At 46.2% G+C, this 27,256-nt stretch overlaps 1 protein-coding gene and 1 non-coding gene across 9 annotated transcripts in view; both read right to left on the bottom strand.

The window, feature by feature from the left end:
- CRACDL (CRACD like) overlaps positions 1-27,256 on the bottom strand; it is a 141,473-nt gene that overhangs the window by 21,621 nt on the left and 92,596 nt on the right. For all 8 annotated transcript variants that reach the window (XM_057301266.1, XM_034953688.3, XM_055107616.2 and 5 more), the window contains 5 exons: positions 23,582-23,750; positions 18,319-18,454; positions 17,805-17,969; positions 12,430-12,624; positions 7,318-8,998 (listed from right to left, as the gene is read on the bottom strand). In XM_057301266.1, coding sequence (XP_057157249.1) covers positions 7,318-8,998; positions 12,430-12,624; positions 17,805-17,969; positions 18,319-18,454; positions 23,582-23,750 — 2,346 coding nt within the window. The remainder of the gene's footprint in view (positions 1-7,317; positions 8,999-12,429; positions 12,625-17,804; positions 17,970-18,318; positions 18,455-23,581; positions 23,751-27,256) is intronic.
- On the bottom strand, positions 26,120-26,181 carry LOC112438961 (U7 small nuclear RNA). Its single transcript, XR_003027273.1, has one exon. It is a non-coding gene; the product is annotated as a U7 small nuclear RNA (small nuclear RNA).

Genomic DNA, 27,256 nt, shown 5'->3' with positions numbered 1-27,256 from the left:
TAATTTCAATTCTTTCGAATTTAATAAGGGCTGTTTAGTGACCTAGAATATGGTCTATCTTCATGAATGTCCCATGTACACTTGAAAAGAACATGTATTCTGCTGTGGCTGGTGGGCTGTTCTATAAATATCAATTAGGTCAAGTTGGTTGATGATGATGTTCAACCAACTTGACCTAATTGAAATATCCTTTCTGATTATCTACCTGCTACTTTTCTTGACTACTGACAGAGGAGTGCTAAAGTCTCTACATCTTACTATGGATTTATTTATTTTTCCTTTCAGTACTACCAAGTTTTTGCTTCATGTATTTTGAAGCTCTGTTGTTAGGGACACACACATTTAGTACTCTTATGCATTCTTGATTCACCAATATTATTGAAATTATCATTATATAATGTTCCATTTTATCACTAATAATTGTCCTTTTTCTGAAGTCTTCTTTGTGTTATATGAATATATAGCCACTCCAGCTTTTCCAACTCTAAAATTTCTATCTTTATAGCTTCTATTTTTTTTTACAGAGAATTTCTATCTTTCCATTAATTCCAAGAGTACTCATTTTTACTTCTTAGAATGTGGCATAATAGTTGCTTTAAAGTCTTTGTCTAATAATTCCAACATTTGAATCCTCTCAGGGTTGGCATTTGTTGATTGCCTTTTTCCTCGAGAATTTTTTAGGCTTTCCTGGTTCTTTGTATGTTGGATAATTTTGGTTCATATCCTACAGATTTTGAATATTATGCTGAGACTTGGTCCTACTAAAATTCTCAAAAGGTTTTGCTGTGCTCATTCTAGTCAGTTTTACGCATGTGCAGCTCAGGGATGAGCCCAGAACTTCATACACACATTTAAAGGATATCTAACTCAGATGTCTCCTTTCTGTAATCTCCTCAAGATTCTATGGCCAGAAAGCCAAGGTTTAGCCTCTCTGCACTGTAGCACCTTCTTGTGACTGGGACCAGCTCAGGACAGAGTGGCAAGGGAAAGGAGCCTGCAGGACCCCCAACCACCATACCTGTTGCTGCTGTCTGTGCTAATACGGGGGTATAGTTTCATTATTGGGTTTCTCTGGGGGTAATGTCTAAAGAGTCAAAAGAGCTCTGACCCATAGGAGCTGCTGTGGGGAGAGGCAGGTACTCACTTGGAGTGCTCTAGGCTGGTGCATACTTGGAGCAGGGCTGGAAGGGCTAAAGGACCGTTGCCCTGCAGAGGGTATTGCTACCATCTTCAGCAGGGGTGAGGGGTTGGCCACTTCACTGATGACCAAAGATTAGGACTGAAAGAATCAAGAGTTGTGCCTCACAAGGGACATCACTGCCACTGCCACCAGGGCAAGTAGTTTCAGCTTGTTGTTGGCATTTGCCTGGCATACGGATGAGAGAATAGAAAGAACTCCATCCTGCAGGGATGCTGCCGCCAAGAGAGATTTGCTGCTTAGTTGCTGGTGTTCACTTGGAGTAGGGCCAAGGCTGTCCAACAAGCTCTGTCCCATAGGGTCTGGTGGTGGGGGGGGTGCAGTAGGATCTGGGCTAGGAAAGTCCCAGGAGCTCTGGCCTGCAGGGGTTGTTGATACCACCAGTGGCAGAGCGCAGAGGTGCTACTTCACTGCTCACACTTGCTATGGAGTCAACACTCAGGTCCTGATCTATCTCCTCAGGCTACCAGCTCCTCCTCTTACCTACCTTTCAGAGTCCCCTGATACTCACTTTATGCATTCAGTTTAGGGTTTTATGACGTATCAGTGGGAGAGATGGGGTGGTGTTTATTCCATCTTGGTCAGAACAGCAAGTCCCTTTTTATGTCACTTTTAAAGTAGTAGGATTACGAGGTGATTTTACTATCATTTTTAGGCCTCTCAGGATTGTTCATATAAAGATATTTGTAATAATGCTGAGGTTTCTGGCTTGAGTATCTGGGTAGATGGAGTACTGAGAAGGAAAGAGAACTGTGCTGGAGGTGGCATTGACAAATGGAATTATGAATGCTGAAGTGTCAAGTCAGGGCTGCTCATCAGATGGGTAGGTGGCTGATTGCTGTGGCCCAAGAAGTCAAGGGAAGCAAGAACTCCAGGAAACAGGTGGGAATCTGTGATGTGTCTTGCACGAGGGGAAATGAGGAGAGTTCGCTTTGTACTGGGTGACATGCAAGGATAAGACACACATGGTTGAGGAGCAGAGGAAAGAGGCAGGGAAACAGAGGTTACGGTGTTGATGACACTTGCTCAGAAGGGACTGTGAAGGGAAGGGCAAGACAAAAAGAAATGCCAATGTGAGCAAAGTTGGTTTTCTTTAAGAATTCAAGACATATGTGGGTATATACCCAAAATAACTGAAATCGGAATCTCAGAGATATTAACACACCCTGTTCACTGAGGCACTATTCACAACAGCCAAGATGCGGAAACAGCCTAAATGTGTTTGGACAAACAAATGGATAAAGCAAATGCAGTGTATACCTACAATGGAATATTATTCAGCCTTAAAAAGGAAGGGAATTCTGTACTTGCAGCAACATGAATGAACCTTGAGGACATTATGCTAAGTGAAATCAGCTAGTCACAGAAGGACAAGTATTACATGATCACATTTCTATGTGAAATCTAAAATAGTCAAATTCATACAATTGAAGAGCGGAAAGGTGGTCATGAGGAGCTGGGCGGGGGAGAGGGAAATTGGGGGCTATTCATCAATGTTTATAAAGTTTCAGTTATGTTAAGAAGAGTACGTTCTAGAGATCTGCTCTATAACACTGTACCTATAGACAACAATACTGCACTGTACATTTTAAAATTTAAGAGGGTCAATCTCATGTTATGTGTTCATATCACAATAAAATGAAATTTTAAAAATTCAAGAGACAGGAATATACTTTTAGCATGATGCCAATAAAACCCCCCACAGCTTGTATTCTAACCCAAATGAATTTGAATATATCTGAACTGTGTCATTAAAAAAGGACGACAGTCTCTTTCAGTTCATTTCCTTCAGAAAATGGCTGTGACATACAAAGACAAGGTGGCCAGAAAATGGCTGTCTACACTCCTCCAGCATCCAGCTACCACCTGCCTTCTCTGTGCAATAAACTCTGAGGGTCAGTCCCCTGTGCTCTTCCCATCTTTTGGGGCCAAGAAAGAGCTTGCATGGCAGGAGGACATTAAATATTTGTTGAAAAAAAGAATGCATGAATGAGTGAGTACTGGAGTCTAGAAACAGAGGGTCAGAGACTGGAGTGTGTTACTCTGTCACCAACCCTGTCTGGAGGAATCAAGCTCAGATTAGCCAATGCTGGTTATCAAATGAGGTCCCCAGGTGAGAAGGGTGGTTTCTTGCACTACCTTCCAAAACACCAACATGTGACCATGACTTTGTAAAAAAAATAAATCTCATACCCAGAAACAAGACAGACTAGAAGGAGAGCCGATCTAGGAGTGATTTTTTTTCTACATACTTTCTGTGTTTTGCAATTTTTCCACACAATATTCTCTAACTCCTTTGTTCTCATTCTAATCCTGCGTGCAGAAGCTGCTTTATGACCTGTAATTTAGACTCTGGGATGGATTGAACCAACAGGAGGATGCATAATGTTCTGCACAAATGAACAAGGCTGATAACCCTGGGCCATTTACTTCCTACGACAGATCAGCAAATTATGAACCAGGCTTATAAACAGGGCTCCTCTGCCTCGAGGAGCACAGACACATACTAAGCTTGCAGTAACCACTCCAGCACAGCCCCTGTGAGGCTCAGCCCCTTCGGCAACCCAGGCTCCTGTTTATTACAACCAACCACCATTGCATCCTTTCCTACTCCTTCTGCTGAAGCGTCCCTCCATTCCTTCAAAGAAGGAAAACAAGGTGTGGAAGAGAGGAGGAGGAATAAACCAGGTGCTGGGGACAAAGCAGTTTGAGTGCCCAAAGCCGAGTCATCTGGAACACTTCAATCATCCAACTTTACTGTACATGCCCTGGAGGGAGGACGGGGGAGGTGGCAGACTATCTGGGAGCTCTGGGCAAGGTATTTGCCACCACAACAGCAAATATTAGGTCTTTCTGGAAACAGTGATATTGTTATTAAAACTTTCATTATCTGTATGTTTTATGTGAACTGAATTGCTTCTAGCTAATGTAATTTGGGAGCAATGAGAATGATAATAGTAGAAGTGATAATAATCAATGAAAGCACAAACGGATTTGGCATCTAGGGAAAGTGTGGGGGCAGCTTCACTGCTGGGGTCTGACAGCGCAGACCCTGAGATTCTGCTCTGGTCAGCATGAGATAGCCCCTCAAGGTCCAGGTAGGATCAGGCAGCAGGCCCAGCCTGTCCTGGTACCTGTCCTTCCAATACCACTGCCCCTGCCCCCAGAGTTGCTTCCCTATAAAATGTGGGTAATTCCTTCCCTCTCTCTGTGTTAAAATGAATATCATTAACCATACCCATAAAGTAACCTAGATTCTTCTTTCGCTTTGGAATTCATCTAACTCTGTCATTTCTATGGCTTTAGTGAATGTGATTAAACTTAGATGGATGAGACAATTCTCTTCTACTATATAAGCAAAGCTGTTAATAAAAAAATACTCTATTACATTTTATAAATCAAAGAAAAATACACAAAGTCTTTACAGATTATCCCAGGCATTTTATAGTGAAGAAAGCCTGGCTTAGGTTGAGAAACTTACATATAAATAATGGGCAAAGCATTGCCCTCTGAAGCTTCTTTTTCAGATCTGACTACGAGCTTGATACTCTGTTTTTAAGTTCCATTCATTTAGCAAGCTCTTGAGAGACATTTTCAATTCTAGGCCATGAAGGTCAGGGTTTCATGTGCACAGAGAGCAACTCCTTCCTCCCTTGCTACTTCAATGGCTTTTTGAATCACTCTACAATAGCTTCAATAACCTCAATGGAAATCTGCAGAGTGGATCGTCAGTGATGGCTTGAACTTCCTCCAGATTCCCGCACTGATTATCCTACTGCAGTGGCAGCAGCAACACAAAATCGCGGCTGTGCCAAGGGGCCTTCAGATTGGGAAGGCCACATTTGTGGGCTCTTTGGAACTGTGAATCCTTGTGTGTCACCGTAGGAATTTAAAGCACTGTAAAAGAGCCAGAAAAGATTAGACTATTTTGGAACTGTTTTCACATTGTTTTGTATGAGCTAATTTTCTTCCTATGTATGCATCTTCCTCTTAGGGTGCAGGATTCCCTAAGAGAGCTACTGGGTTCTATTTCCTCTCTGTCCCACAATACACTGCTTGAGTAGCCTGAAACATTCTTTCTTTTTTTTTTTTTTTTTTTTGAGATGGAGTCTCGCTCTGTCACCCAGGCCGGAGTGCAGTGGCGTGATCTTGGCTCACTGCAACCTCCGCCTCCTGGGTTCAAGCAATTCTCCTGCCTCAGCCTCCTGAGTAGCTAGGATTAGAGGTGCGTGCCACCATGCCTGGCTAATTTTTGTATTTTTAGTAGAGATGGGGTTTCACCACGTTGGCCAGGCTGGTCTTGAACTCCTGACCTTGTGATCCGCCTGCCTCGGCCTCCCAAAGTGCTGGGATTACAAGTGTGAGCCACCATGCCGGGCCAAAACATTTTTAAAAAACAAAATTTGTCATGGAAAACTTCTCCCCAGGGCCCCCATCACATGCACACACAACTTATTTGTGTAGTTTCATTTTCTGGTTCACAGATTTCCATTAATTTAAAAAACCAGCAGGCCAGGCATGGTGGCTCATGTCTGTAATCCCAGCACTTTGGGAGGCTGAGGCGGGCAGATCACTTGAGGTCAGGAGCTCGAGACCAGCCTGGCCAACATGGTGAAACCTCGTTTCTACCAAAAATATAAAAAAATTAGCCGGGCGTAGTATCGTGTTTGCCTGTAATCCCAGCTACTTGGGAGGCTGAGGCAGGAGAATCACTTGAACCCGGCAGGCGGAGGTTGCAGTGAGCCAAGATCGTACCACTGCATTCCAGCCTGGGCAACAGAGTGAGACGGAGTCTCAGAAACAAACAACAACAAAAACAACAAAAAACCCAGCAATGAAAGATTCTTTAGCTCTGCTGCAAATACACATTTTCAACAGATTTCTCATTTCATCTGAAACACTATAAGAAGTGACAAATGTCAAAGACAGAGAAAGGTCATCTACTTTGTCTCTGCTCATTTCAAAAGACAGCTGCTTTCAAATATTCTTACGTTCTGCCTCAATGTTAACACAATCTCCCTTTCAGGACAGCAAGTAAATGCTGACCCTCTTGAGAGACTTACGTTTTATACAGACTTGTGATTCCAATATATGGAATACTTTCCATGTTGCAGCTGAGCCACGTGAACCTGATTATGAAGCAGGAGGAAATTCTTTCTTGGAGGAAAAGGTCAGAAGGACCCTAATAGAGGAGTATGTTTCATTTATAGCCAAGAAATAGCTTAGGCCCTGAAAGAACCTGCATCAAAATGAGTACACATGTCCTGGGATTTGGACTTCGCTGAGTTTCTTAGGTCAAAAGTGGGAGAAGAATTTGAGGGATTCGCTGAGAGTCCTATCAAAATCAGTTTTTACATTTCTCTTTATCTCATGTCTACACACTGACTTCTCTGTACTTATGCAAAATCCTGGTATTTATTTTCCCTTTTCTACTCTTTATTCCTTATTTTATCTCTGTCTTTTTAAAACAGACAGGGTCTCACTCTGTCACCCAGGCTGGAGAGCATGGCACCATCATAGTTCACTGCAGCCTTGAACTCCTGGGCTCAAGCAATCCTATTTCAGCCTCCCAAGTAGCTGGGACTACAGGCCCTCATTACCACGCCTGGCTAGTTTTAAAATTTTTTGTAGAACGACGTCTCACTATGTTGCCCAGGTTGGTGTTGAACTCCTGGGCTTATCAGCAGGCCTTGGCCTCCCAAAGTGCTGGGATTACAGGCACGAGCTACCGAGGTCGGCCTATTCCTTACTCTAGATTAGGGGTGTCCAATCTTTTGGCTTCCCCGGGCCACACTGGAAGAATTGCCTTGGGCCACACATAAAATACACTAAACTAAGGACAGCTGATGAGCTTAAAAAAAAATTCGCAAAAAGTCTCAATGTTTTCAGAAAGTTTACGAATTCCTGTTGGGCCACATTCAAAGCCGCCCCGGGCCCAGGCCGCGAGTTGGACAAGCTTGCTCTAGATCAGACATGATGTTAGTGGGAATTCTGACTCCTTCCAACTCCCCTGCAACAAAGTTTGTACCAGGAGCATTTGGCGAGTGTCCAGCAAGATGTGCCAGTGGATGTGGATCTCCCCAGGCCCTGCCCTTCCCGCACCCTCGGCGGGCTCTTACCAGCTCCCCTGCGCAGCGGCCTTTTCTCCGCCGTCCTGGGCTCCTTCCTGGGTTCCCGCTCTCCCGGGCCGGCGTCGGGGGGCGCGGGCTGGTGCGGGAGCGTGAAGCTCTGCAGAAGCGGCTTCCGGGGCAGGGGCGGCTTGGAGCTGAGCGGCTCGGGGGGCCGGGCCTTCCCCTTTCCTTGGTCGCTGGGGGCCCTGGCGCCTCGAAGGGCGGGGGCCGTCCCGAGGGGACACTTCTCCTCCTTCGGGAGCACGGTCAGCGACCTTTCTAACCGGACCTCGGCACTGTACCTCTTCACACCCTTCACCTCCTGAGAGGCGCCATCCCTGTATTTGAGCGAGAGGGAGGTGGACCGGAGCTTGACGGGGAAGGGGTTTCTGTCCTCACTCGGGGCCGGCTCCTGGGCGGCTGGGCAGGGCTCTCTCGTGCCGGGCGCGGCGGCCGCCTCCTGAGGGCTCTTGCGCGGCCCGGCCGGGCTGGCCGCCCTGTCCCCCGAGTCCTGAGGGCCGCGCTCCGCCGGCTTCCGAGGGCCAGGTTTCGCGTGCTGGGGCTCAGGGAGACCCTGGAGGTCGTCAAGAGCCGCCTCGCTCCTCCAGACCGGGCCGCTCCTCGCGAGGGGCAGGCGGCCGCTGGCCCGTTCCAGCGGGCGGGAGACGCCCGGACGAGGCCGCGCTCGGCACGAGGACACCGAGAACTTCTTCGCGCCTCGCAGCTCGGCACCGCCCCTCTCCGCCTTCCGCTCTGGCGCCGCCCTCTCGGCGCCCGCCGGTGGCGCCTCGGCTCGCTCGGCCTTGGGGCGCTCCGGGGCGGCAGCCTCTGCGTCGAGGGAACCGGGGCCGGGCTCCACCGGGGGAGACTCCGCGGCGGCAAGCGGCGGGGACGCGGCGGGGCCCTCGCTGGCGGCCGCGGGCCGGTGTTTCAGGCAGCTCTTGGGCGCCGGCGGGCTCGGGGCGGGCGCCGTGGAGGGCTCGGTCCCAATTCTCTCGGGCTCGGTCCCCGCTCCTCTCTCGGGCTCCGTCTCCGCTTCTCTCTCGGGCTCAGGCGCCGGCCCTGGGGGCCCCTTCTCCTCATCCGGGAGCACGGGCGGCGTCGGCTCCGCTTCCTTCGGGACACTGTGTTCTGGCCCGTCGGGAGCAGAGGGCGCCTCTGAGGTGGCTGCGGGGTCAGTCTCGGGGGGAGTCGTGTCCCCCTCAGGGATGGCGGTGGGAAACGGGCTCGCGACGTCTTCGGGAGCACAGACCACCTCCTCCGCCTTGTCCGTGGCCGGGGCACACGGGCCTGCGGGGGGCGCCTCCCCATCCTGCTTTCCGCCGTCGGGACCGGGATTCGGGGGGCCCTCCGGCGGGGACGGGGGCTCCACGCGGAGAGTGGGGGCCGACTTGGGCTCGGCGAGCTCCGGGGTGGCCGGGCGGCTTGAGGGGTCCTCCCCGGGGACGCCCCCCTCCTCCATGCTGGCCGTGAGCGCCGAGCAGTGCTGCAGGCGGGCGCGTCTGGCACGGGCCCCTCCGGGTGGCGGCAAGGGCGCCGGTGGCCCAGGCTCAGGGCCTCTGTCTGGCGCCACGTCCTGCTGCCCAGAGCTGGGGCTCTCTTCTGGGCTGACTTCCAAAAGTGGCTTCTCCTCGTTTTCCTCCTCCTCTGGGGTGCACGTCAGGTCGCTCAGGGATTCAGACTGAGCGCGCTGAGAGAAAGATAAAAAGCATCGTCGCTATAGCCAATTCCAGGAAACCTGTCACCTCCCCACTTTTTTCAAGGCTTATAATGGTTTAGTGATAGCAGCACTATAAAGCTGGCACTTAAGTAGGCATGTACCCACGGGTGTCTTTTCTCAGTCTGTATCCTACTGGTCTACTTGGGCTCACAAGTTTATCAGGACAATGGCAGATATGCCTCCAAAGTAAATGTCTACAGCTCCTCTGGCAGAGCCTCAAAACCAGTGGACTAGAGTAACGCCAAGGGAAGGCGACCAACAGCAGCCAGTGTCTGCTATGCTCTGTGCTCCCACACTTGTTACTTCATTTAATCTTCCATTCATCCCAGTGAGGAAGGGATGATGAGTCCCTTTTTGCACTTGAGAGCCAGGAACTCAGAGAGGCCAATACCTTGTTCAAGCCTGGGCAAGCAGGTGGCCGAGCTGAACAGCTGGGACTCTATGGCTCTGTGTTCCTCCCAGCCAGTCTCCCATGTCAACACTTCAGGAATGTACCCTCATAGTAAAGCCAGACTGGTTTTCCTAAAAGATGGCTCATATCATGCCAATAGCTAACCATGGCTTATAGGATAAAACCAAAAATTTCAGCTAAATTTAAAGTCCTAGATTCTCTGGTCTTAAGCCGTTTCTTCCACTCCCTACTCAGGTCAAACCAAGCACTCAACACTGTGCCAGACACTTGGTCTGAGTGACTGTCACCTCCCCACTCTCCCCCACCCCCCTGCCCCCAACCTCCAAGATACTCTACCAGGGCCCCCAAGGACTATTTCAAACTCTCCCACTCTATGCAGTTTAAGATTCCCCCCTTCTCTGGCCTCCTGAAGCCCTACTGGCTTGGCAAACATACAGTGCCTTGTGACAGTCTTCTTCTGAAAGACCTCTAGAATTCAGATTCCAGTCCAACTTCCTCCTATTGTCACAAAGTCAGTTCCTGCTCTCTCGGGAAGGAAAGGAGCTCCAGGTAACCAAGAATCATTCAAAAGTAACATGTGGAAATGACAAAAAGGTTGATGGTGTAGAGACTGATCTTTTAGAAAGTTTGTGATAATAGACACCAAGAGTCACCCAGGCTATTGCTCTCTCCTTCCCCTTTTCTAAAGCAGGAACTGTGACAGGGTATGTTTGCAATAGGTTTTTCTTCTTGCTGTTTGTTATTATTTTACCATTTTTCATGGCATCTGCTTGCTAATAGAATATAGGATGCCTGGGATGTTTGTGACAATACCTAAGCAAACTCTTGCCAAAATGCACAATCCTATTCTTTTGGATTTAAAAAGAGGAAGAGGCACAAAGAAAGCTACAGAAGAACTTTCAAAAGCTGCAGGTTCTTTACTTTGCCATGTTGATGGCCTTCTGCTACTACAGGAAACTGCTGATGTTGAAACCTCTTTAGGATGGAGGTCACCTTTTAAAACTATCAGTCACAGAGCCCACACAAGGCAGCAGAGGGGGCAGCATGGCTGTTCTTTCCCATCCTGGGAGCATTTAGGGAGCATCTGAAAGCACCTTGATCCCTGAGAGGGGCCAGGCCACAAGGAAGGTCCTTATGGTTGGGAAGAGGGACCTCATGACCAACGGGCAAAGGGTGCTATGGACACTGAAGGACAGAGGCCCCCGGCATCATAGGTTCCACAACAGTGGATGGAGGAAAATATGGATACCTCTGAGAACTTAAGATATCCATGCCTGCTGCTTACCAAGCAGGGAAGGGGAAAAGAGAGAAAGACCATGGATGTGACAGAGTTGAAATCAAGGAAAGGCTGTGTTTACCTGTTTGCCCAGGCTGGCTACATCAGGTTTTCTGTTATTCTACAAAGTGGGATTCAAGAACTAAGTCAAGTTCAAATGTAAAGAAAGAAGGATACAAGCCCTGCCCAGATGGGAGCAAGAAGGGAGGCTGTGTTTCCACCTGGAATAGACACAACGCTTCGCTCTGTCACCAAGTCCTGGCCAGGTTGTGGCTGGCTATAAACGCCCTGGCCAGAGCCAAAGACATCCCCGTGGGATTCATAAGTCACAGACTTGAGGGCCAGAAGGGAGCAGGCCCTGGCCCTGTAGTCTCATTCAGCATGAGGACAGGCAGGTCTTGAGTGACTGGACCTTGTCACACTGACACAGCACACAGCCTTTAACTGTGCATGCACTGGACACACACACCTAGGCACAAGTATCCTGGTTCCTAGCTGGCACATCAGCCTGAAGGTAACTCACCTTTGCTTCTTCCTCCAGCATTAGTCCCCTCAAAAGTCTACTCTGCTGGCATGAGTTTAAAGAACACCTTCCATATGCCCAAAGGAAAACTCACTCTCTTCAGGGAGTTGCTGAACTCCTGAGTGGCCCTAGCCCAACTGTCTCCAGCTGAGGCACCCAGCTTGCCCTGGGTACTTCACCAACACACCACAGTCATGTCACGAGGGAAGGACAGAGGACATTAGCCTGTGAGCATCTCTTTGTCAGCACTGTCATTCTCTGTGGCCAGGCTGGTCCCCACTCCAGGGGGGACGCGTTACAGTGCCCGTCAGGTAGGGGAGAGGGAACAACCCTATGTGAACCTCGAACCTGCCAGTAAATGAAGCCAAAGTATTCCATGAGCCAGTTTCTCAGCTTCTAGGACTAGGAGGTAACGACACCCTGAGGCAGCACACCCAAAGAGGGGTCTATCTTTCCGAGGCATGCTCCCCATGCTACTGAGTAGGCCCTCATCCAAGACAGGTGTCCACGCTAGTGTTTCAGCTTCTTTCATTCACTCATTTGTTAATTCACTCATTTGTTTGTTCAGTGGTTCATCCATTCAACAACTCTGTGACTAGAAATGTTCTAAGGGCTGAAAATGCAGCCAGGACAGGGTCTCAAGTCTGGCAATAAGAGCACATCCATTTACAAAGGTCGCTTTGGCATGTGGCGAGTGCTCTGAAGGAAGTGAACGGGCAGGGTGAGTTTTTCTGGGGGACTCTCAGGCTCCAAGGCTGGGACACAGCAGCACCAAGGCCTGAGGCTAGAGGCAGCTCTTGAGCTCAAGAGGCAGAAAGGTGGCCAGAGCGCTGAGTGAGAAAGAAGGTAAGAAGCCTGAGGGGTAGGCAGCACCTGATGTGCCAGGCCTGGAGCGTGGACTTTCCTCTGAGTGCAGGGGGAAGGCAACCAGCATTCAGTAGTGAGTGTGTGAGGAATGACGGACAGACGGATGGATGAATGAATGGAGCATTTCTGCAAGGGAGAGACAGATCTGGTTTATGTTTAAAAAGATGAGCAACTTCAGCTCCTGCAGCATGGCTCCATCAACTGTGGGGGTGCTCAGAGGGGGCATGAGACCCTGTGCGGGGGAGTGAGGCAGGTTGGGGGGGGGCATGGGGGGTGCCAAGCCTGCCTGGCCTGCCTCTGTGTGGAGAAGGAAACCCAATTACCGATGAGAGCCGCCTCATCTTACTCGACCGCTGGTTGCGGGGCTTGACCTGGAGCTTGTGCTTAGCTGCAGAGTTGTCCAGGCAGGAGGAGGATTCTGCAGGGTAACTGAAGTCAGCCACTGGTGCCAGGCTGTTGTCTGAGATCCGGGCAGAGACGGTGCTGTCGCTCACGTGGTCTGGAGACACGACAGAGACCTTCGTGGGACAAGGAACAAACACACGGAGCATGAACTTCACCGTGTGAAATAAGGACGACCAACGCAACAATGCTCTTTTCTGCCCAGGCTCAGTCTTCCCACACTGTCTCTGGCTTTACGTGTGTGGAAATACTTTCTTTTTTTTTCCCCCAAGATGGAGTCTTGTTCTGTCACCGAGGCTGGAGTGCAGTGGCGTGATCTCTGCTCACTGCAACCTCTGCCACCTGAGTTCAATCATTGTCCTGCCAAGTAGCTGGTATTACAGGCACCTGCCACCACACCCAGCTAATTTTTGTATTTTTAGTAGAGACAGGGTTTCACCATGTTGGCCAGGCTGGTCTTAAACTCCTGACCTTGTGATCTGCCCGCCTTGGCCTCCCAAAGTGCTGGGATTACAGGTGTGAGCCACCGCACCCGGCCAATACTTTCAATTTGATTCTCAACAAGGAGGGGTCTAGGATCCTTCTGGAGAAAGGTAAATGGCTGGGAGTTTAAAGTGTGGGGCCAGCTCCTGGAAACCAGCTACTCCTTCCCAAGACCATGCAGAGAACCTGTGTCTCAGGCTCCCCTGTCACCCTCCCATGGTGGCTGGCACAGGCACTTCAGACAAGAGCTTTCTCTCTCAAAACACACCAGCCTGATTTGTCCAAGGGCACAGTCACCTGGTCCTGTCTCTGGAAGCTGAGGGGAAGGTTCAGAGGTGTGATTTTAGAGGCTGGGGCGCAGGAAGTGCGAAGCCCACTGCCCAGTATTCCATCACTGGAGCCCTGTTGGTTCAACCTAGAAGGTCTCTGTGTGCTCATGTATCCTTTTGAAGAAATCTGGCTGGACATTGCCATCTGTTAAGTTACAGGTATTTTACTCATTTATACTTCAGCACGGAAGAACTGATAGCAAATGGCAAACATGTCACCTGGGACAAAGGGATGCTGGCAGTCATGTGAAAGAATGAGGGCAATACCCGCAGATCCCTGCCCCCGAACTTGGCCAGCTCCACCACTGAGTGAGGTCGAAGTGGGCTCCCCTGCAGACACAAGTTGGGATGAAACTCGGAGCGCCTGTGAGCACATGCAGCCCAGATGAGGGGCGAGGTGCACAGGGAGACTCTAGGAGGTGACAGGCTTTTCGTATAACTCTGTGATCTTCAAGCAAGCCTTCTATTCGAGCACGGTGTGCAATATTAGTGTCAAGTTTCCATTTAACTTAAGAATAGAGTTTTATTCACACAACAATTCAGTAAGCCCTCATGAAAACAGTGAATGAGGCAATGAGACAACACACCAGTGCCGTCCGCAGTGGCGAACTCCTAGGGCCATGGGCACATCCGCTGTTTCTTTTCTAATAACCCTGGGACCCCCACACAGAGCAGGTGCCCAGCAGCCTTTGCTAACCCGGACAGGGAACCATAAGGATGATCGTACTGGTGAGATGGGCTTCGATATGGGAGGAACAACCTCTTCCTGTTCATGTGAAGGTCTCTCCTATTTTCCAATAAAAGTGTAAGTTTATCTGTGTAAACAAGGAGGAGATAATTACTAAAATGGGGGAAAGGGGGCTAAAAGTGGACATAATCTATTTGAATTCTCTTTTAGCTACTCAGGTACTTACGGGAATAAAGCAAGAAAAATTATGTTAAAAATAAGCCGCAAGTCTCCTGGCAACAACTACATCTGTGCCTGTGGCTTTGGCTCTCACTGTGGTCACTGACAACTCAGGAAGTCACCTTAGATTGGGAAATCGATACCTTTCCCAGAGAGTCTTCCTTAAAGGTCACAAACAGGATGTGTACATTTAAAAATAAGCATACAGAATCTGTAATATTTACCCTTGTCTAGAGGAACAATGTATACACATTTGGTTAAAAAGAAAATCTCACTGCCTAGGACTCATGAGAATAGACAAGATCAGCTGCTTTGCAAGTGCAGTAAGAATGATCACGGTGCCTGTGACAATAATACCCCTGACCACTCCTCTTTATAGAATAAAGCCCAATACCCTGAAGGCTCTGAAGGATGCACAGCAGGACCTCCTCCCTGTGGGCCGCCCTGCGTCTGTCCTGCTTGGGCAGATGTCTTGGGCTCAGGCCCACTGTGGCCCCTGGTTAGGGGACCTTGGCATGGAGCTTAACTTCCCTGACCTGTGCCCCAGGTACAAGCTCTCCCTGACTAGGGAACTCAACTCCTCTGGCCTCAGAACTCTCACTTCTGTTTCCACTGTTGCTCTGAGAGATCTTGGGGTCTAGAAAGACCCTCATCTTCATGACCAAGGAGAATTGTGTCTGTTGTTGATCAGTGATGTAACTACGTGAGGTGGTTTGGGGCCCATGGGGAGGAGGTGAGGGCTGGGAAGCTGGCTTCATGGGAGGGCTGGCAGCATCCAGAACATTCAGCTCTGCATGGCTTGCTTCCAGTCACCCAATTTTTCCTGAAATCTGTGCTTCTGGATGATTCTGAAAGCAGAGGATTTAAAAGTCTAGCATGTGTCTCTTTGTTGCAGGGAAGGCAGCTCAAAGGACCCAAAGGAAACAGCTGGGGTCAGAAGCTTTTCATGGGCGGCCCTGAGTGACAGGTGCTTTAGGATGTGTGTCCTCAAAAAGAGGGGCTCAGCCGCTGAGGAGTGGGCTGGGGGCAGTGCATGCAGGAAGGGCCACTGGACAGGAAGCAGGGGGGCCTGGCTGTTCGAGGGGTGAAAAGAAGCCGCTGGTCCTGCTGGGAAGGAGAGGTGCTGATCTACCCAATCTCATCTCATCCCCCCAAAACCCTCTGAGCCAAAACCCTCTCAGGACACAGATTCTAAGAGGTGATAAGCCTGCCTGAGGCCTCCCTCTGGAGCTGTGGGGCATGTATTTGTTCATTTGCCACCAGATCTGTGTTCCCTCCCCATCTTCCCTTCCCGCATCACCAAGGAGCAAAATGACTCATTGGCCTTGCCAGTTTATCACACTCTACCTGGCATGTCCTGCTTCATAGCAGGACAATTAGAATATGACCAGTTAGACATCATTTTATCTTAAAAACCACCAGGTAAACTTTCATCAGTTGTTATCACACTTGGTGATAAAATTTGAAAAATTATTCCATATATTTCCTGAAAAACTTATTCTATCAGGAAATGTCACCTTGGTTATAACATCAAATACTTGGTACTAAAGACTCTTTTTTCCACAATAATCTTAAAGTTTTCTGTCTATGTGGGCCTGTGTGTAAGCCTGTGGGTCAGTGTAAGGTATAAACAGTCTGCAGCCCATCCTTTTGGGGCTTAAGGCACTATTACATCAAATACCACATATTCTACAAGCCCATTTTAAAGGGTGTGTTGTTTTTCCCTCTTAATCAACCAATTATGCATAAAAACTTTCAGGCCTCAAAATGCAATCATTGTGTCTTCAAAACGATGAAGACACTAAAGATTACCTTTCTGTTTTTAATTCTTAAAGGCCCAAATTTTGGTTTCCTATGAAGCTAGCAGATTGTCCATATTACCCAATAATTGATAAAATCTCAGAACTTTTTTTTTTTTAAATAAAGGACCAACCACAGGAGGTGGTTGTGCTGTGAGAGATAAAGTCAGGCTGGCCCAGCCGAGCCAGCTGTGGAATTTGTGCCTCATGGTGTCACATGGGTTTGGAGATAGGCTTGCTCTTCAATGGATGGGTTAGAAACTACCTCTCCTCTTACTGCCCGTCCTGGCTAAACGCAGAGAACTGGGATGCTGTGAGAGTCAGAGACCTGTGGGATGGGAGGAGGGGGAGTCCATCTATGATGAGGAAAGAGGCAGCTCATGACAGACCTCTTCCTACTGCATAGCTCAGAAATACACAAAGTCACATCTGCTCCTGAGAGGGGGACGCTGAAACTGCACACAGGAGTATTTGGAGGTGTTAAAAGGGGTACAGGGTTGGCTCAGTGAAGTCTATGAAATAGGCCACCCCATCCTCCTCATCCTTTCTCCCTTCTGCTCGAGGCTGGAGAGCAGGCCTGGGTAGCCCACTGTCCTCAGACCCTGCTCCTGGAATGAGCAGGGACAGCTTCACCCCAGAGCAGAATTCTGGAGAGAATAATTCTCTAGCCGGCTTCATGTCAGTCCCCACCCCACACACTCAGCCACACCACAGTCCTTCTGCCTTTTTCATCAGTGACGTTCGGGGAACTCACAACTACACACAAAAATTTGGTGTGGCAGGGTGTATAGGTGTCCACACTGAAGTGGCTTCTGAACACAATTCAGAGAAGCACAGAATCTGCAAGGCAGTGGGTCGCAACGAAGCTCCCCCTTCACTGTGAATGGCCCCTCGAGCAGGCCAGAGGTGACAGGGGAAGGTGTGTGGCTATAAAAAATAAACTCTGGCCTTTATTTGTTTTTCAAATGTCAGCATAACAGATAACTCCAACTCTATCCATCCTCCACAGTCAGGCTTGTCTACATGGGAAGGATGACCACCTATTTTTAACATTTATGTGCAAGTACAGTGTATGGGCATTAAGTGTTCTTACCACAATAACATAAAGAATTTAAAATGTGGCAGCATCGCGAGCTATGTTGTTTATGCATGAGAAAGAGCTCGTGCTCTTTCCCGAGTTCCTCGGGGCCCCCCTCTTGGATTCTAATGGAGAAGGTGGTGTTTGGGACTGGTTCCTCCACCCTGCTGAGGTCATCAGTTCCTCTCTTGCTTGTCAACCTTTCCCTGCTGCCCTGTTTGCCAGCAATACAGCATATTACTACCCCTAGGCCAACACCGCCTCAAGGTCACAAACTCAGGCACTGGAGACCATCAGAGCCTCAACTATCACATGCTCACTACTTCCCCCTCCCACCGGCCAAATGTCGTGGCAATGGAAAACAGATACAACGTGTTTCCCTACTTCTAATGGGGTTCTGGGTCTGGTCATCTGCTCAGACAGGAAAGTCAAGGGACAGGGTTGATTCTGGGTTGATTCTATCAACCTATCACCCTCATAAAAAAAGTCACCAAAACCACGTCTCCTAACCAGACCTGAATTTCTACTCAAAGAACGAAAATAAACACAGCTCAAGGGCTGATTGTAGGCTCCAGTGACCCAGTTGGCCACACCATGCACAGCCTGGAGATCTTAGGGGCACACACAGGGAATCTCAGAGCTCCAGCACCCTCCAGGGCAGGTGTGGATGAAGACATGCAGTGGTACAGGCTGCACTTGCCTTTATGGTGGTGCCAGGACCCACGTCGTGCAGCAGAGACATCTCTGGGGGGCTCCTGGGCAGCCCGTCGTCCTCAGAGCTCATGCCGGCATCCTCTCCCCGCTTGGCAGGAAGCCCCCCTGGAGGAGGTGGTGGCCCCATTTTCACATTACACTGTATTTTTAACTAGATTGGAATAAAGAACATGTGCTCTTATTTTCATCAATGATATTTATCAACAAATCCTCCTGCTCTAATTCATTCATGCTGGAAATGCCTTCAGTGTCTTGATGTGGTGCAGAGAACTGAACTGAACGTGCATCTGCCACCAGCTCTTCCACTGCCATCTCTTCTTTGTTCATCTAAGAATGAGTCGAGATCCCATTGCAGCTCATTTGGTGTGTCCTGGGGGAGCTGTCATGTACATGTGATTCTACTTTACAGCATATCAAATAAACCAAGCAGAAATCATTTAAAAACTTCTTGATGGATATTTGACTTGCACACCAGGCGACATGACCAAGGAAACATTTACCTGCAGAGCTTTAATCCGATCACACACATTTTCTTGGGAAAACACCCGCACAGGCCGAGTAGCGTCCTGTCCGGACTCAGGAATGAAAATACTGTCGTGAGAAAGGGCCCGGCTGCCCAGCGTGCCCCTCGACTCCCTAGGATAAAAGAGCCACTGTGAGACTCTGCCCACCTCCATCTTACTGACCCCTGGGGGGCTCAGAATGAGAAAGGTGGATGTGAGTTAACAGAACATCAAACAACACTCCCTCTGCTGCATTTACATTTCAGTGGTCCCTGACTTCAGTTCATCCACACACTGTCAAATGCCAGTCAACTATTTGGAGCATTGCAGAGATAGGAATTTTCCTAGGAGATCTAAAGGTTGTGTGAATTATTTTTGTATTAATAAAAAACCAAGGTTTCATAAGGTGTGAGGTGCAAGACAGCAAGCCTGCAGAGGGGAGGGGCTGGCACAGCCAGCTTCTGAGGAGGCCTGTCCCGGCTGCCCCAGGGAGGGTGAGGTCACGCCTTGTGGGCAAACATGCAGCCCCTCCATGGGCTGAAGGCTGTGTGTGCAGCAGGCTGAGGGCCTGCTTGATGAACGCATCCTCACACACACCTCACACAGACCAAGACATACATCTGTGGGTGGTTTGAAATGAGAACTGCAAATCTGCAAAGCCATGGCCTCTTTTTATGACCTGGCACCATCTGTGTGACCAAAACCTCTGTGCCTGCCTAGATCCTGAAGCAGAGATGGTGGCCTTCTGTCATCGCCATCCCAGTCCTTTCCTCAGCTCTGAACTCAAGAATCTGATCTGGGACTGAACCCACAGGACATTCACAAAATGTCCTAAAAGGATGTGGGAATTAGCTGTCAAGTTTTCCTAGCAGCACTGGCTGCCTGAACAATAGGTGGAAGGAGATGACTGAGACCTGATGATGAAGGAAGGAAAGCCTGCCTCTGCACACACTGGACATCTTGTGTGCACCACCCCACCCACTTCCCTCCTGCCACTCCCCTACTCTGGGCATCCTGTCCACTGTGGGGCATTAAGGACTCTGAGGTGTGGCCCTGTCCAACTGTAGATCAAACTGTGTTGGTTAATAATGCTTCCTTCTAATTAAACTCTCACGCCTGCAACAGTAAGCTTGCAAGTGGGAACCCATGGCTCCCAGGATGTGTGTGTCCTCACATGCCAGGGAGGGAACTATGCCAACTGAAGGAATCAGGACCTCCCTGCCAACGGCAGCTCTTAACCCAAAGGTCACACACACACTTGGATATCCCTCCCCCAGTGGACAGCCCATGGCCCACACTCTCTGGGAACCACAACCACCACCCAAGCACCTCCGCTTTGGATGTAATGAGGAGTGGAGGCAGCATAAAGAGGCCTCTGCAAAAACACAAAATGGCACATGTGCAAGGCCATTCACTACAGCAATATTCAAAGGAGTGAAAGACGGGAAACACCTAGTGCCCCTCAGTAGGCATCTAACTGAATCAACCATGAATGTCATACAATGGAGGACTCCACAGCTGGTCTGATGGGCAGGAAGGTCTCTACACGCTGCATACAGGCATCACCAGATACTACTAAGTGAAATAAATAACAACCACTGCAGAACAATGTTCACAGCATATCAGCACTGCATGGGAAAGGGGGGCCTGGATATTATCTGAACATGTGTGTGTGTTTCTTATATTTAAAAAAAATGAAAATAGAAGAATAAATAACAAATAAATAAAAGTGGTTTTCTTTGGGGGAAAGAAATAACTAGATGAGGAGACATAGTGCAAAGATACCTACATTGACAACTTTGTCTTTGAAACTATGCAAACGTTTTATATAATTAAAAGATGAAACCAAACAAAAAGAGAAATAAAACAATCTCTAAAACTAGAAAACAAACACAAACAAATAAATCTAATTTTATATCAGATTGTTGGCATGACCACACAGAGAATATAATAATTTCAAGTGACTTTGACTCCACATCCAAGATAGAATACATTCTAGGAACAACAAGAAAACCAAAGATATCAAATTGCACTCACTAATCTTATTAGTAGTAATAATAATTAAAAAACCAAAAATATGAAATTGCACTCTGTAGTTTTATTAGCAATAACACTGATTATAAGACAGTGTGCAGAAAAGTATTTATAATATTTTTAACTTCCATATAGGGAAGGGATAAGGAAATTATTATAAATATATGATAGGTTAAAGAAAATAAGTCATTTTGTTAATATCATAAGGAGCCCTGGTTTCAAGTGTAAGAGAAAAGAGAATACAAAGAATTAAAGAAGTAAAAATGTTGTCTTATTAAACTTGAATTGGAAATATCAGCAAATTAATGGTTAATTTTTCTCTTGAAAAATAAACCATTTCCTAGCTATATCCACTGGAAAGGTTTAGAATCAGTGACAGCCAATTAGTAATCATCACCCCTGGCAGCTGGACTGAGGTCTTTAAAAGCCATTTCACACCACAAGGAGGGAGCCAGGGTCCTGTCAAGAAAGTGCTGATTCCAGGTCAGGGGAAGAAAATATACCAAATAAACCTGAGATTTCTCATTGGACAAGAAAGTAAGGAAGCCATCAAAGATGAATGGGGTCATGTCAAAAGACGGAGCGAATTTCAAGTGACTCTCAACAGCCTAAGATGGAACAACTTGAGCATTAAAATGAATAAAGACTGTCATGGATTAAAGCAAATCAAATATATAAAAAGTAATGCATTCCCAATGATATTTGGAAAAAAAAAAGAAAAAAACAAAACCCACTGGCCACTGTCAGGAGTTGCTAGGGGGCCATGTCATTACTCTGAGGGTGGATCAATAAAAGGAGAGCCAAGCATGATCCTGACTTTACAAATTGTATTTCGGAGCAACCAAGCAATTGATGAAGGAAAGTTCTTCATCAAAGAATTTCAGTTAGCAAGTGTACAGTGAATGATAGAATTAGAAAAACCACCACTTTGTGACAAAATAACAGATCATCACCAGGTGTTAAAACTGTCAGGTGAAGGTTGGTGGAGGGACGACAGTGACACACCCTGAACCCACTGCTCAGAAAGCAGGTGACTCATCATGGGATGTGACAACAACCAGCACCTGCTTGAACCTGACAGAATCTGGATCCACCGAATGATGTACCAGGAATTGGGAGAATATAGGAAAGAGTTGAGTCACACCAAGAGAAAGCAAAGCCAGAATATGGGACATTCTGCAGGACACATGGCCCTGCTCTTCCTTCAGATCAATGACGTGAAACAAAGGGAGAGGGCAAAAGGAAATCGTTATAGATTAACAGACTTAAGAAGCACAACCGCACAGACACAGACACGATAAATGGGCGTCACTTTATTCAACCCACAGGGTCCCATGTGGTTTGCTCGCACTAATGTGCCTTAGTAAATGGAGCTGTTTTCCCCACAGTGATGGATGAGAAGTTGCCGCAGACTCTCCCACAGGCCAAGCAGTACTTTCCTCTTCCTCTGTGCTGCTCTCTAAAAATGTCATTTGCACTTCCCAGGCCTCATCATGCTCCATTCCCAATCTTCCTTGCCTAGCATCAAAACCAGCAAACTGTTACCAGTCACTGAGGGCCAGCTCCCTGCAAGGTGCTGGGAATATCAAGATAAAAAGCACACCATCTCCACTTTCCATGGGCTCCTGTGACAGGGAGGACATCAGCAAGCGGACAGGACAACTCATCCCAGCTTGCCCCTCTGGCTGGGCTCCTGTCTGTGGTTGGAGGGGCCACTCCCAGGCCTGTCTCTCCAACACCAGAACTGTGTGCTCCAGTCAAGAGACAGGGGTGGATGGGGGTGGGTGTTAGAGTTTCCCTGGGGCTTGCAAAGTGATGACATTGAATAATTAGTAATATTATCGCGATAACATCTCGTTCCCCAACAGTTCAGAGAACCGCCTAAAAAAAATGCATGCACGCCGGGCGCCGTGGATCACGCCTGTAATCCCAGCACTTTGGGAGGCCGGGGCGGGCGGATCGCGAGATCAGGAAATCGAGACCATCCTGGCTAACACGGTGAAATCCCGTCTCTGCTGAAAATACAAAAAAAAAATTAGCCGGGCGTGGTGGCGGGTGCCTGTAGTCCCAGCTACTCGGGAGGCTGAGGCAGGAGGATGGCATGAACCCGGGAGGCGCAGCTTGCAGTGAGCCGAGATCGCGCCACTGCACTCCAGCCTGGGCGACAGAGCAAGACTCCATCTCAAAAAAAAAAAAAAAAAAAAAAAAATGCATGCACAGTATATCCCTTCCACACTTCACATGGTGCAATGTGAGTCTATTACATTCCCTGCTAGCACCAAAAACAATCAAAACCAAAATCAAACCCAAAACTGAAAAAAAAAAAAAAAAAAGTTCCAATCTTTCCTTTCCAGTCATCTGGTGCCACCAAGTGGCCAGCAAAATTTCTACTCCTTTAAAAAACAGGCAAGGAGGCTGGGGAGGGGGGAGAGCAAGAGAGGGGACAGGACACCACTATTGGGATGCTCAAGCCTGCGACCCATCTCAGCGTGGTCTGTACCCCAAACCTGAAGGATATTATGTTCTCTGAAGAGTTCTATCCTTAAAGGGCCAGCGCTGTCTTAAAAAAAAAAAAGGTAAAAGCTAGCATAGCAACAAATCTGTTTCGTTTCCTCTTAGTCACAGGAATAACTGCTAGAATAACTGCAGCATATGTACTGTAACTATATTTTAATGAAATACAAGTTACAAAAATAAGGATTTCTTTACTAGACCTCCCCAGTTTTTTGTGCTTATTGGGTCTGTTCTTTATGATATTTTTGGATGATTTTTTTTCTAAGATAGCAAGGAGCGCCCCCTCCCCACCCCCATTAAGTGAAAATATTCTGATTAGATTACTCAACGTTCAACTTTAGAGAAATGCATTTTTCTAGTATAGTATCTAGGTCCTCAAAAGAGTTTTAAGTCGAGTTAAACCAGGGCCCCTATCCTGATCCTGTCACTTTCAGCTGTAGGATGCTGGGCAAGTTCTAAATTTTATCTAGGGCTTATTTTGTGCTTTTATAAAATGGCATGTAGTACCTCCTCTCCCACAGTTATTGTGGACTTAAACACACACAGCGTTCTCCATCCCTAGGTTTGAAAAGACAGAAAACACAACTTCTATGGAAGAACCTCTAATGGAATTACCCAGGAGAAAGGGGGCTCAGAAATCCAGCAAGTTACCAGGATAATGAAATCATGTATTTGGGTGCTCCTGGCCCGAGGGATGTAAAATGCAACTTACTCCAGCTCATCCTCGGAGTCGTAGCCCACTGGCCCGGATTCGATGGCAATGACCTCATTCCTCGTCTGACTTTGTTTCCAGGTGCTACTTCCTGTGGACGACGGCGATTCTTTTCTCTTCTTCTTCCCAAAAAACTTCTTAAAAGTTTTGAATTTAGATTTTTTCTTTCCTATACAGATTAGAGAAAAAATAATAAGTAAGACTGTTATAGTGTGTATGTGCATGTATGCAACAGGCACATAAAAGAGAGAAAGCAAGATTTCTATCCATGCATCAGTTATCTGCTTCTGAAAAGTCCTTTTACTTCGCAAAAGTACATGGTATACCAGTTTTGCATACCTGAAAACACATCTTGTTTCTTTTTATTTAGGATATTTAAATAAAAGACACAAGAACACTTTGGAAGATGATCACAGAATCAAAATTAGCAACTTTCCTCTCATGTATAATCAAGTTTTAATTTCTAAAATATATTTGAGGCTGCAGTGAGCTATGATTGCACTACTACACTCCAGCCTTAGTGACAGAGCAAGACCCTCTCTCAAAAAAATAACATAAAATAAAAATTATGAATTGCTTTGTCTAGTGTGAATACAGCATCAAGGACAATCAGAGGAGGCCCAACCTCATGGGCAAGAAGGTGGGTCTGTGGGGCATCAACTGCATGATGAGCTAATGACTTTTGGTGAGAAAAACAATGAGATTGGTTATCCCCGCAGGGGAGGGGTGTGGCCAGGCTGAGCCCAACTCTGCCATGCTTCCTGGATTATTAAAATTCACCACACTTTTCAACATTTCGTGATTGCTCCTCTGGTGACAGCTTCATTCTCTCCCATGAATTCTATCATACCCAGGTTTCCATGATTTCACATCAGTTGCTCAGCAAAGTTCATTCCTTTCCCGGAATAGTTACAGAACTGACAGTGGAGGGATGCAGCATCGTAGACTACCAGGATGCTGTCTAATACATCCTGAAAATTTGCACAATTTATTACTTTTTATAATAATTTAATAAACTGAATTCCTTAAAAAACCCAGGATCTTTCTGTTGTGTTTATATTATTGCCTCCTTGGGAAGCTTACATGGTCTTACTCTCATGGGGAGAATTACTTAGGATTACTTTAGTAGGAGTTCCTACATCATTACAGGTAGAACAAATCCCTCTCCAAGGATAAGTCAGTTCTACAGCACAGTTTTCTCACCTTCTAGTGTGGAAGTGTTCTCAACTTTATAATCGTAAAAAATGTTTATGTTGTTAGTAGATGGTTCTCAATGAGCATTTATGATTTTGAAAGATTCTTAAGAGTTATCTGCATGTGGTCAGGACACCCTGTGGCTTTTGCCTAGTCAACAAATTGGTATGCATCCTCGAAGGCCTGAATAGATACACAGCCTCAATATCATGACCATCAAAAATGCTGCTTACAGCATTAATGGTCTCCTCAAGTATAACTGGCAGAGCTCAAGTATAACTGCTGTACACCTTTGTTCCACTGGCAGGGCTTAGCCATCCATTTGTTCAAATTATATTTCTTCTCCTACTAGGCTTTGTAATTCAATTTCTTTAATGGTTACAGGACTAGTCCATTTTTCTACTTCCTGAATCTGTTTTTTTAAGTAACATTTTTCTGAAAATGTATTTTTCCAAATTTTCAAATGTATTGGCAAAAAATTAATAATATCTTTTTATCTTTCAAGCATTCACAACATCTATAGTGATTGATGCCTCTTTTCTCACCCTGATATTAATTATCATAAATGTGCCTCTTCTTTGTTCCTTGATCAATTGCACCACAGGCTTATCAATTTTAATTGCCTTAAAAAAGTTTCGCTTTGTTAATTCTTTCAGTTGAATGTTTATTTCATATTGTATTAATTTCTGTTATCTTTATTCTTTCCTTCCTACTTTCTGCAGGTTTACTTTGCTATTTTCTTAAACTTCTTGAGATAAACATTTGGTTTATTACTTTTTAGACTTTCCTGTTTTTATAATATAATATTTAAGGAAATGCATTTCCCTCTAAGTCTGTTTTAGCTGCATCTACATGTTTTAAAATGCAGTATTTTCATTATTGTTTGGTCAAAAATATTTTCTAACTTCTATTACGATACCTTCTTAGACTTACAGGTTATTTAGGAAAGTACGTCTTCTTCATTTCCAAGCAGTTGAGGATTTTCTATCTGTTATTGATTTCTAGCTTAATTGCACTGTGGTCCAATAACATACTCTGAATGATTTGAACCCATTCAAATCTGTTGATACTTGCTTTATGGCTTACCATATGAACAATTTTTAAAAATGTTCCTGGTGTGCTTGAAAATAATGCATTTTCTTCAGTGTTCTATATATGTCAATTAGAACAAAATCTTTTTTTTAAATTGTGTTGTCCAAGTATTTTATATCTTTACTGATTTTTAAAGTGTTTGTTTTATCAATTACTGAGAGAGATGTGTTAAAAATAACCCCACTCTGCTTATAGATTTTCTTATTTATCTTTAGTTGTCAATTTCCACTTTACAACTTTATTTGTTGGGGAGGTTGCTTTCCTGCAAAAACCGGAAAGCCTGCTAGACAAATTCTAAAAGAGCTGTAATACAACTTTCTATAATACGTTAATGCATAGAAATGTAAAATTATTATCTTGCTGGGGAAATGAACATTTTGTGAAATGGCCCTTTTTATGTTTAGTTATGTTTTTTGCCTTACATTTCATTTTGACTGCTATTAGTACAGGTCGATCAGACCAAATCTGAAAATCTGAAATGCTGCAAAATCTGAAACTTTTTGAGCTCCCACCTGATGCTTAAAGGAAATGCTCACTGGAGCATTTCAGACTTTGGATTTTCAAATTTGAGACCCTCAACTGGTAAGCATAATGCAAGTTTTCCAAAATCTGAAAAAATCTGAAATCTGAAACACTCCTGATCCCAGCATTTTGGATAAGGGATACTCAATCTGTGTAGCTACACCATCTTCCCTTTACCCAGTGTTCACAAAGTATAGGCTTCTGTATCCTATTACTATCCTTACTTTTCTGAACCTTTATAGTTAAGATTCATATATTTAGAGTTTTGGTATCTAATCTAATAATCTTTAACTCTTAACTGGAACAATTAATGTAATTAATTAATTTAACTAGTCCACTCACACTCACTGTAATTACTGATATATTAATAAAAACAAGTCTATCATCTTATGTGTTTTTTAATTGATCTTTAAAAAATATTCCATTTATTCCATTGCTAGTTTATAACCCTTACCTTTTGCTTCCTCTTTCAGTGGTTATACTACACATTTGATTACAGGTCAATACAAGGACCTTCGAATACTTTAATTCCATTTTTATGCACTATTGTTTCAATTCTGATTGTTAAAAAAAAACCTCGAAGTTATTTCATGTTCACACAGGTGTATCCACTTGCTTATTGTTTTCTTTGCTCTTCATTCCTTCTCATATTCCAGATTGTCCACTAGGAAGATCTTCCTTTGGCCTGAGGGTGCATTCGTGTAGAATCTGTTTTACTGGGGGCTTACTGGGGCCAACCCAGTTTTTGTTTGTCCGAAAATGCTTTCATTTCTCCATCACTCCTGAAATACATTTTTTCCTAGGTATAACACTCTATTAAGTTGGTGCAAAAGTAATTGCAGCTCTTGCCGTGACATTTAATGGCAA

This window comes from Pan paniscus, chromosome 12 (genome assembly GCF_029289425.2).
Source record: "Pan paniscus chromosome 12, NHGRI_mPanPan1-v2.0_pri, whole genome shotgun sequence".
Classification (NCBI taxonomy): domain Eukaryota; kingdom Metazoa; phylum Chordata; class Mammalia; order Primates; family Hominidae; genus Pan; species Pan paniscus.
This window is presented reverse-complemented; position numbering and strand designations above follow the sequence as displayed.